This window comes from Mastigoproctus giganteus, chromosome 4 (assembly GCF_048544385.1).
Source record: "Mastigoproctus giganteus isolate SK-2022 chromosome 4, ASM4854438v1, whole genome shotgun sequence".
Taxonomy (NCBI): Eukaryota; Metazoa; Arthropoda; class Arachnida; order Uropygi; family Thelyphonidae; genus Mastigoproctus; species Mastigoproctus giganteus.
In genome coordinates, this window is record NC_143578.1 from 212,768,238 (window position 1) to 212,780,704 (window position 12,467).

The window sequence follows — 12,467 nt, forward strand, 5'->3', positions numbered from 1 at the left end:
CTATATGGTTCCATGTTTCCTAATTTTTTTAAAATCTCTATATGCTTTAAGGAATTGGGGTCCAAAAGTGAGTGTTAACTCACTTTGGGGATTGGTATAACTCATAGTATACTTGTGTCTGCCTAATTCGAATTTATACTAAAATAAGCTTCCAGATTGTCAAACAAAGCATAATTTAATTTTATGGCAAAGTGTTTAAATTTAATATACGCAATACTGAAAAATCACAGGAAGTGGTGTAACCGTTACTTCAACATTTGTTAGTGTTGCTTAAATGTTCAAACTTGTATATTGAGTTTGCAACATTTTTTAATTAAAATCCCCCCCCACTTTTTTTTTTTAACAGCATATCAGATCTTTTAATGTCAAAAGCCATTCTGATGTCAGTGAATTGTAATTTACCAAAAGCAGGCCTGCCTGTTAATAGAGTTAATATCATTAGTGGGCAAGAGGAAGGAATATCTGCCTGGGTTACCACAAACTTTCTTCTAGAAACTCTGCAGGACGGAGAGGTAAATTTTTAACATTAGCTTCAATGTATATGAAACTTTGCCTAAATTAATTAAGTCTTTATTCTCAAATCCATTTTTTCTAAGTTATAAATAAGCACTTTCGAAAAATAGCTTTGCTAATAACTTGTATGAGATGTGCTCCCTAACTTGTGTTTTGTTTTCCCTGGGTTGTGTTAAACATTTGATAATGTTAATTGCAGGGTTTTTTATTTAATCCAGTGGGACTAATGTTAATTGCAAACGAAATTTCATTCAAATTAGAAGGTAAGTTCTGTATATATTACAGGTTGAGTATCCCCAATTCGAAATTCCATAAACCAAAAAGCTCCAAAAACCCGAAACTTTTTGAAAAATACTGGAAAGTGCTGGAAATTGGGAGCCTTGGCGGAGAGAGTTGTGACGTGGTGTGTTGATGTCAGTAAAGCGCCAATTTTCATCAATGCAAGGTGTCTGTGTTCATTACTCACTGTTTGTTTTGTTTATTCTCTGCTCTGTGGTGCAAATATATTGTTGAAAATGTCAAAAAAAAAAAAAAAAAAATCTGATACTCCGGGTAACAGTGATAAGAAGAAGCATTTAAGTTTATCTATAGAACTGAAAGTGAATTTGTTGAAGAAACTGAGTAGCAGTGTGAGTTTGGTGTTGGAACGACCACCATCTACGACTGTAAGAAAGAGAAGGATAAACTGTTCAAGTTCTATGCTGAAAGTGATGAACAGAAAACAGAAGTTAACGAAAAATAGAAAAACACTGCATAAAGCTAAAAATGAAGGTCTCGATTGTGTTTTGAAAGAGTGGAACTGTCAGTACCACAGTGAGTACATGCCACTTACTGGTCAGCTGATCATGGAACTAGCAAAGATCTATCATAAAGAACTGAAAATTGAAGTGAACTGGCAGTATTTAACAGGCTGGTTACAGAAATTCAAGAAAAGACACGGCGCCTCCATAGCCAGGTGGGCAGGAGCAGCAGCGCGTAGTACACGCTTCTTGATTAGACTGGGGTTCGAGCCCATGACCACAAAATACAGAGGATGCGGAAAGGTCAGGGAATGACCATCACATATCCTCGGAGCAATATGGCCTTAGTTGCTAATGCTCCTAAAAACCAAAAATAACAACAAGAAAAGACACGACATTAAATTTTTAAAGATTGGTGATAAAGCATCTGCTTATCATGAGGCAGTAGAGAAATTCATTAACGTTTGCCAAGATCATCGCTGATGAAAATCTGATGGTAGAATAAGTCTATAATGCTGATGAAACATCATTGTTTTGCTGTTATTGCTCCAAGAAGACCCTAACTACAGCTGATGAGACAGCCCCAACAGGAATTAAGGATGCCAAAGGCAGATTAACTGTGGATGTACTAATGCAGCAGGCACGCATAAGTGTAAACTTGATGTGATAGGCCAAAGCTTGCTTCCTCGCTGTTTTAAAGGAGTGAATTTCTTACCAGTCCATTATTATGCTAACAAAAAGTCATGGATCACCAGGAACAATCTTTTCTGATTGGTTTCACAAACATTTTATACCAGCAGCTCGTGCTCACTACAGGGAAGCTCGATTGGATGATGACTGCAAGATTTTATTTCTTGACAACTGTTCTGCTCAATCTTCAGCTGAAATGCTCATCAAAATTAATGTTTATGCCCTGTACTTTCCCCCAAACGTGACTTCATTAATTCAGCTCTGTGACCAGGGTATCCTTAGATCAATGAAGTGTAAATATAAAAACACTTTCTTTAACAGCATGCTGGCAGCAGTGAACAGAGGCTTGGGTGTGGAAGGTTTCCAGAAGGAGTTTAATCTGAAGGATGCTGTATATGCTGTTGCAAACGCTTGGACCTTAGTGACTAAAGACACAGTTAAGCATGCCTGGCACAACCTCTGGCCTGCGACTGTACTCGGTGATGATGATGATGATGAAGAAGCTAATGATTTTAAGAAAAAGATGTCTGAACTCCTTAGATATGCAAAAACAGTGCCTTTGGAGTCTGTCAGTAAGCTGGAAAATGTGGATATCGAGGAAGTCTTTAACATTGATAATGAGGCTCAAGTTATTCATTCAATGACTGATGGTGAAATAGCTGAAATGGTTTTGAATCAAGGCGATCATGGTAAAAGGGATGATGAAGATGACATTGTTAGCACTGCAGTAAAAATGCCTATAGACGACATGGTAAAAAAGTGTGATGAACTTGTTGAAGAGCAGCGTGCTTTTAATAACAGGACAAGAAATAATGTCAGTTTATAAAATAGTAGTAGTAGTAGAAGTGTTGGCATGTGATGCAAGAAAGCAAGTGTATGAGCTCATACAGCATCAGCCAAAAAAAAAAAAAAAAAATTTACAAAACAATTCCCTCTAAATGTTTGTCCAGTTCCTCCTTAAATTTATTTAAACTATCAAATTCCACAACGACGGATGGAAGTTCGTTCCAGCAATTAACCACCCGCTGGCTAAAGGCAAATTTCGGCACATCTATTCTACATCTGTCTTTCCTCAATTTGAATTTATGCACTCTCAGGTGATTATTCTGAGCAAGAGGAAGTATCCCATCAGAATTCAGCATGCACAACCCATTCAAGGCCTTATACACCTCAATCAGATCACCTTGCAGGTGTTCTGATTGAGCTACTGCAATTTACAGAACTTAAGCCTCTGTTGGTAAGAGGATCCCTTCATTCCCCTCACCAATCTTGTTGTCCTTCTCTGTACGCTCAAAAAAAATCTACATTCTTCCTAAAATGAGGCCTCCAGACCTGTACACAGTACTCAAGGCATGGCCTGACCATTGCCTTATACAGAGGGACAAACACCTCCTTTTCCCTGCTAGCAAAATTCCTGTATATCATTAACAAAATCCCATGACCTTCCCTGGCTGCCTGTCTGCATTCCTTAGAAAACTTCATATCTGACTGCACAATTACTCCCAGGTCTTTTTCATTTTTTACCACCTTAAGTGTAGTACCACACAGTTTGTACATTTCTCTGGGGTTACTTCTACCCATATGCAGTACTGTAGTGATGAGAATTAATGAATTCTTTCTAAAGCAGGCCTAGCCAATCCAAATCGTTCTGCGGACCACCTTGATGAACTACAATTTCCCGCGGGCCACACATAAAATAAGTCTTTTAAAAATAAAAAAATCAAATGCCATAAAAATTTATTTTATTATATATCTATATCAATGAGATATTTGCTTTTCTTTGCAATCACTCAATTTTTTAAAACCTACTTTAATATTGGTTTGATTTTTCCACTGATGTAGTCAGTAGTATAAAAATCATCTGGCGGGCCGCAAAAAATAATGCGGCGGGCCACGAGTTGGCCAGGCCTGCTCTAAAGGATGATGTTCAAAAGAGTAATAAATGTATATTGAGAGTATATTAATTTTCTCCCTCTATGAAATTTCTACTGATTCAATTCGTTATGTTAATAGGCATATTGCTTAATGTAAAAATAAAAGGGACTCAGCACATTTTCTAATAAGTTGAGATTGTTGTTTCTGTTTTATGTATTATTTTTATTTGAATTTTCATATAAATTGCATTTATGTATTAATGTTTCATGCTGATAATACATTTGATATTACTCTTAGTAGATCCATAGATTTTGTTTAATATATTTATATATATCTGTAAGGCTAATTGTTCAGAAGTTTTCATTTCCATAATATATATTTTTTTGTATTACATGTTTCTTTACTTTTTCCTCTCTTTTCTCTCAGATGGTGCCTACTGTGGGTGCTCTTGACCTTGGAGGTGCGTCAACACAGATTGCATATGAGATGAGGTCTAGTAATAATGCATCTGATCTTTTAAATATCAGGCTGTATGGAATTGATCATTTAGTATTTTCAAGAAGCTACTTGTGCTATGGAGCCAATGAGGCTTACAGAAGATATTTATCCTCTCTAGTAAAGGTAATAGCATAAGTTTTTGTGCTGGTTATATGATACTGGATAAGTATATCCATATTTGCTTTGATATATAGACTACCCTTCAAAAAAGTATCTGTACACAATTTGGTTTCACATTGATGTCACTGACACTCGTTTCAATATTGTGTTCATTCCCACCCCCAGTGGTATGTATTAGTTGTGGCAAATGATACAAGAAAGCAAGCTTATATAGCATCAGCCAAAAAAAAACACTTATCCTCCAAGAATTTGTGTAGTTCTTCCTTGAATTTATTCGAACCATCCATGTCCACAACAACAGAGGGAAGCCTGTTCCAACAATCAACCACCCACTTGCTGAAGGCAACTTCTGCACATCTATCCTGCAACTATCCTTTCTTGAAAGGGTAAGAATGTCATTAATATTTAGCTTACTCAATCCATTCAAGGCCTTAAACACCTAAATCAGATCTCCCCGCAGGTGCCTAGCCTCCAGATTTGTGTTACACGGGGATAAACCTGGTACAAGGGGATAATCACCTCCTTATTCCTGCTAGCAAAGTTTCTGTATATCAATCACAAAATTCCATGAGCTGTCTTGCTAGTCTGTCTGCACTGCTCAGAGAATTTCATGTCTGACTGCACAATTACACTAAAGTCTGTTTCATTTTTCACTACCCTGAGTGTAGCACCACACCATTGGTAAGTTACTGTGGGATTACTGCTACCCAGGCCCCGGGTGCCAAGCGTACCGTGACCAAGCGATTTCTTTGCGTATCTCAAAGCGTTATCTCTAAAGAGCCTTCAAGTGATAGATTATATTTTGTTTCAACAACCGTTTTCTTTATTTATTAATTAGTGTAGCTCTTTTGCACTAGAAGAAGTAGGCAAAGGCCCAGAAAGGAAAGTTACCTTTCTGTTTTTTATTTCTAATAGTACTAACTAACTAACTTAGCCACTTAGTCACCTTGTGGCACTGCTCCTGCCTCCCCGTGGCGGGGCCGGAAATCTGGGTGGTAAAACCAACCCCCAGAGCCAAAAGGAGCAAAACATGGATTGTGACAATTTTCCACCGATTAGGACTGCAAATCCAAATTCATTGGATTTACACATACCCGATAATGACTCATCCAATCCAAAGAGACTGAGGACGGATGCTCCCCGAATGGAAAACCCAAGTTTTCTGATTCTGCATTCGCTAACTAACCAATCCTTGGGTAGTTTATCACCATTCCTCATTCAAAAATGTCTTGAGAGCATAGCTGGCTCCCCTAAAATGGTACGACGACTGAAATCTGGCGACCTGCTTGTTGAGACCACCAACTCCAAACACTCTGAGTCTCTACTCAGACTCACCTCATTTGGTGGAGTTCCAGTTAAGGTGTCCCCACATGCCACACTTAATTCATCCAAAGGTGTTATTTCTGAATGGGACCTAATGAATGTATCAGAAGAAGAAATTGTTCAGGAACTGCAGGATCAGAAAGTCACACAGGCAAAATGAATTATGATGAAAAAAGATGGCGAACTCCTTCCAACTCGCAGCATAATTTTGACATTCAGCTCACCTAATTTACCTTCATCAGTAAAAGCAGGGTATTTGCATTGTCGCATTCGCCCATATATCCCAAACTCAATAAGATGTTACAAGTGTCAGAAATTCGGACACTCACAAATAGTCTGTCGAGGAGATCCCGTATGTCCTAACTGTGGTTCAAAAGATCATTCCCAGGCTGACTGTAAAGCCCAGGCTCCGCTCTGCCCCAATTGTAAAGGTAACCATCCAACCTTTTCTAAAAATTGTGAACAATGGAAATATGAGAAAAAAATCCAGAAATATAAAATAGAAAAGAAAGTTTCATTCCCAGAAGCAAGAAAGCAAATACAACTAATGACACCTAGACGCATGTATGCAGAAGCCTCTAAAAAGTTTCATTCAGTATCAGTCCAGACTGATACATCAATACCTCCAAATATCTCTATTTCGGAATGGGCTCGTTCCCTGCTCAGTTCTGTACCTCAACCTTCAAAGCAACAGATTTCTACTAGAGCTAACAATACACCAGTCACGATACCACCTTCTGCCGATCCCGTAAGATCCGTCCAAGCAGATAACGCAGATTCTAATCGAAAACAGACATTTGACTCCTCCCTTATGGATTCTAATGAAATTTCCAATCAAGATGATACCGAAACCATTCTGGAGATCCATCCAGAGGATGAAATAGACAAAAGACCTGTTTTCTCAAAAAGAGATAGGATTAAAATTGACCGAGTCAAACAGACTTCCAAAAAGCAGTCAGATTCAGTTCCTTCATCTAAATTGAAACAATGAACAACGTTGTCCAATGGAATTGTAGAGGCTTTAGGAGCAACATTGATGACATATACGACATAATTAAGCAGCATAAACCAGTGGGCATCTGCTTACAGGAGACATATCTGACTCCTCAGGTATCTCCCTTGATAAAAAACTATACTCTTTTCAGGCAAGATAGACCTATTGCAAATAATGCTCGTGGTGGAGTAGCCATTCTCATAGATTCGCGAGTCCCGTGCAGACGCATTTCTTTACAAACCTCTATAGAAGCCGTTGCTACCTGAATAGCAATTGGCATCACTCTGACTCTTGTTTCGATCTATCTACCACCCAATCATCCGTGTACTATTCACGAACTTGAAAATCTTATCCTGCAGTTTCCAACCCCTTTCTGTTTATTGGGCGACTTCAATGGACACCATCCATTGTGGGGTTCTCCCAATGCAGATGGACGAGGGCAACTCATTGAAATGCTCATTGACAGACAAAACTTAACTATCCTAAATACTGGTTCAACAACTTCATCCATCTTCCAACAGGAACAGTGTCTGCAATAGATCTATCTGTATGCTCTCCGATCCTCTTTCCTAATATTGAGTGGACAGCTCTAGATGGCGCCTCCGTAGCCAGGTGGGAAGGAGCAGCAGTGCGTAGCACACGCTTCTTGATTAAACCGGGGTTCGAGCCCGTCACCACCAAATACGGAGGATGCGGAAAGGTCAGGGAATGACCACCGCATATCCCGGAGCAATATGGCCTTAGTTGCTAATGCTCCTAAAAACCAAAAAAAAAAAAAAAAAAAAACAGCTCTAGATGATCCACTAAACAGTGACCACTACCCATTAATCTGTAAGATCCAAACATCACACTCTTCAACTGCAAAAAACCAAATAAAATGGAAATTTTCCAAGGCAGATTGGACCAAGTATACCTCTCACGTTTCATTTGATAAACAGATCGTCGAATCTTTCCCAATTGACACAGCCTCTGATCATATCACCAAACAAATTCTAGCAGCTGCATCTATTGCCATCCCACAATCACAATCAGACACCTACAGATCCATAAACTATTGGTGGAATGATGAATGTAAGAATGCCAAAAAAGAAAAAAACCGAGCGTGGAATATATTTCGCAAATACCCTACTACCAATAATCTTATAAATTATAAAAAACTAAGAGCCAAAGCCCGACACATCAGAAAGAAAGCTAAAAAAAATTCTTGGATCCGATTTGCAACTTCAGTAAATAAAAATACTGATGTAAGAATAATATGGAAAAAAATAAGACAGCTAAATGGCAAATTTCCTCCATTATCCTCGCCAATGTTCAACTGGAATGGACAGGAGCTCTCTACTCCTGTAGAAATTGCGAATATTCTAGGGACAGTATTCTCCCAGTTGTCTGCCTCGACCTCATATGATCCGTCATTTCAGAAGATCAAAGCTTATCCGAAAAATCAAAACTTAACTTCAAAACCGCTGCTTCTCTACCATACAATCAGACACTTACTATGATTGAACTTCAAAAAGCTATATATTCTTCAAAGAACAGTGCTGCTGGTCCCGACGGAGTATATTACATAATGCTTCAACACTTAGACAATAAATCATTATCCTTGCTGCTGACCTTTTACAACCGTATATTCATTGAACATTCATACCCCACTCGCTGGCATCACTCCTATGCACTGGCAATTCCCAAACCAGGGAAAGATCATTCTATCCCTCACAATTATAGACCCATCTCTCTTACCAGTTGCTTGAGTAAAACATTAGAAAAAATTATACACTGCCGATTAACATGGTATCTGGATTCAAAACATCTAATCTCTGATAACCAGTTTGGTTTCAGAAAAAATCGCTCATCCCTAGATCTTATAGTTAAAGCTGAAACAAATATCAGGAATGCATTTATTCGAAATGAACATCTTGTCATGGTCTGCCTTGACATAGAGAAGGCCTTTGACACCACCTGGCGTTTTGGTATCTTAAAAGATCTTCATTCCCTTGAACTGAGAGGTCACTTACCATGCTACATACAAAACTTCCTTCAGTATAGATCTTTTCAAGTTTGCTATAGACAAGTCTTCTCGCAAATCTATATACAAGAGGAAGGAGTCCCACAGGGCTCAGTTCTCAGTGCTACTTTATTTGCATTGAAAATAAATCATATTACCAAATGTATTCCCAACACTGTGAACTCATATCTCTATGCTGATGATCTGACTGTTTCCTGCAGTTCGCTGAATATGAACTTCATTGAAAGGCAACTACAAATCTCACTAAACAATATTGAACTATGGATGACACAGAATGGTTACAGACTATCTCATCAAAAATCTAGTGCCATTCACTTTTGTAACAAACGAGGGATGCATCTTGACCCAGAGCTACACCTGACAAATCATCCTATCTCAGTTATGAGTAGCATTCGCCTCCTCGGTCTAATTTTTGATAGAAAACTTAATTTTTTAGAACAAATCAAATATCTCCGGACAACCTGCCAGAAAAAAATGAACATTCTCAGAGTTCTTTCTTCTACAACATGGGGTGCAGACCGTTACACCTTACTTCACCTGTATAGAACTCTAATTAGATCTCGTTTTGATTATGGAGCCCCGGTGTATGACTCTGCTAGGGAGAGTGTGCTAGTACGGCTTGCTCCTGTTCAACATTCTGCCCTCAGGATTGCTACTGGTGCTTATAGAACATCGCCAGTACAAAGTCTCTACGCTGAAGCCCATGAAGTTCCACTCTGCCTCAGAAGAAAGGTGTTACTTCTGAATTATGCCGCTAAAATTCAAAGCATGCCTACCCATCCAGTTTGGCCTATACTTAGTGATCCACAGTTTAAAATGTTCTACAGAAATAAACCTAGAGCAGTCCAACCTACTGGCATCAGATTGCAGGCTCTATCTGAAAGCTGGAATGTGCACCTTGAAAAAGTCCTCCAAGATCCAAACACTTCAGTTCCCCCATGGTCCTGTGTTAATCCATCCTGTGACAATTACTTCCTGAACTGGGGAAAAGATTCCCTTGCAAATATTAACGTGCAACAACTGTCTACTGAATGCAGCAGTTATACAGCTGAGTTATTCGCCATTAAACTTGCCCTAGAAAATATTGTCCATCGCTCCATTAAAAAAAGTATAATATATACCGACTCGCAGAGTACACTAGTAGCCCTACAAAACATCTCCTCACCAAACAATCCTTTAATAAAAACCATAAGAAGTAAGATGATTCTTATTCAGGAACACCAGCAAGTAGTCATCTTCTGCTGGATCCCAGGAAACGAATGCGCAGACTATGCCGCAAAACATCCATCTAACCCATCTTCAGGCTTTTGTGTTCCATATGTTGATTACAGACCTATGATACAAAGGACATGTAAGGAACAATGGACACTTCTATGGCAAGCTCAAACGGATAATAAGCTATTGGAAATAAAACCAGAACCACGGTTATGGACCTCTAGTTTTTTGTACTAACAGAAAAGAAGAAGTAATCTTAACCAGAGCACGAATCGGCCACAGCCAGTTTACTCACCTATTTCTCCTCACTGGAAATGATCCTCCACAGTGTTTTCAATGCAACTGTCAGCTAACAATGAAGCACATTCTTGTTGAATGCACTCTGTACAAACATGCTCGGCAATGTTCATTCAGCTTCCTTCCAAATCTAAAAGAACCTCTAAAACTCTCTCATATCATAGGCAACGATGCTAATCCCTTGGAGTTATTCTGCTTTCTTAAACGAATAAAATTATATGATCGTCTCTGACTGTTTCCATAACAGTCACCATTGATAACTTTCATATCACTGATAGGCACAATATGGTCTAAGCAGCCCTTGCACCAAAAATAACAATAACAACAACAACTGCTACCCATATGTAGTACCTTGCATCTTTCAATGTTAAATGTCTGCTACCCACTCCAACATGGCCCACTGTACCAAAGAACAATAGGCTGCAGTGGGTATAGTTCTCCATTTGACCAGTTGAGTTACCAATGTGAGATATATTGGTCTGGTCTTCCCCCAACATTTTCGTTCATCCCATAGGTGTTTCATAGGGTTCAAATTAGGACCCTGCACAAGCCAATACAACTTTTATACATTTATGTTTGTGAACCAGTCTTAAACAGAACTGGTGGTATGGCATGAGGTATTATTCTGTTAAAATGAATATGGCTATGCAGCAACAAACTGCCACATTGTTGGGAGCATGGAATTCCCCAAAATGTAGAATAGGTATCAGAATTCTTTGTTCCCAGCACAACAAACAAAGGCCCTAGGTCATACTATGAGAAACAGCATCACTCCATAACCCACATCTTCCAAACTTCATTATTGGCAGAATGAATTTTAGCAGCAGACATTCCCCAGTCATTCATCACACCCACCCACCTTTAACAAGTACAGGTCACTGTTGAAAAAAAAATCCGTGAATTAGGGTTGAATTTGAAAGTGTCTGCAATTCTGCCCAGACACGATAGGAGGGAGTATATGATGAGAGTCTTGTCGATCAATTAGGCCCTGGAAAGATTGTGCAAGGCTCAAGGGGTAGAATTTTTTTCTGCCTGGTCTGTACTTGTTAACAGGAGAGACTGTTTCTACAGGGATGGGATACACTTAAATAGAAAGGGTGCAAGAATATTTGCTAATGCTATCGAGGCAGTGTTAGGTGGATCGAAAAACTGCTAGCTTGAGGGGGATACAAGGACTAATAGATTAACAGTAGCCACTGGCAGAGGTGAAAGTGATTCTTGCACTGCTTCTATTGGAATGAGCAGCAGCCTGGAAAACAAGATGCAGGATATTTCAGAGACTGCTGGGAGTCATTGTGGTACAAGTAAACACGTGGGTTGTGTTAGGATAGATAAGAATAGGAACAGGTGTATGTATACCAATGCTAGGAGTTTGGTAAATAAATTTGATGAATTTGAGGTATTGTTCAAAACATCAAAGGCAGATATTGTTGGGATATCAGAGATGTGGTGCCACACAGATATAAGGAATGCAAAACTGGAATTTGGGGAGTACAATGTGTACAGAAAGGATAGGAAGGGAGGAAGGGTTATGCTATTAGTTAAGAAACACATAAAATCCAAGGAAGTGAAGCCAGTCGACATTGCTGGACAGTGCAGTGTCGAGTCAGTTTGGTGTGACATAAGCATTGGGAGATCAAAATTGAGAGTAGGAGTGTGCTATAGGCCTAATGACTCTGATGAGTATAATAAGAAACTGTTCAGGGAAATAGAGTGGGCCAGTAAATCAGAGTCTTATAATGGGGGATTTTAATTTCCTAGATATTGACTGGAATTTGTGGGTTCGTCACTCACACACTAGCAAGGTTTTTGTGGATTTATTGGATGATTGTTTTCTGCATCAGCATGTTCGGGAGGCAACTAGAGGGAGTAATACACTTGATCTGATTATCAGTAGTGATTCTTCATGCATTATGAATCTGCAGATAAAGGAACCACTAGGTGGCAGTGATCACAGTGTGCTGAAGTGGGATTTACTCAAAGAGGTAACTACCATCAGGGGTTAAAGGGAAGGGTTTTTGCTTTCGTAAAGGTGACGATGATGGTCTGAGACCAGGGGTGGGCAACTTTTTTCGTCAGCGGGCCGAATGAAATTTTCGCATCATGATGCGGGACGAAATAGATTGAACGATTTAATAAAAAAATCAGAACCTAAAAAATGTTATATTACTTGAATTAC

The 12,467-nt window shown here is 39.0% G+C and overlaps 1 protein-coding gene across 1 annotated transcript in view; it reads left to right on the forward strand.

Annotated features, from left to right (window-relative positions):
* The window catches only part of LOC150087387 (ectonucleoside triphosphate diphosphohydrolase 1-like), a 95,696-nt gene that overhangs the window by 62,406 nt on the left and 20,823 nt on the right, over nt 1-12,467 (forward strand). Inside the window, exons 6-7 of the mRNA XM_090372463.1 lie at nt 347-512; nt 4,245-4,439. Coding sequence (XP_090228589.1) covers nt 347-512; nt 4,245-4,439 — 361 coding nt within the window. The remainder of the gene's footprint in view (nt 1-346; nt 513-4,244; nt 4,440-12,467) is intronic.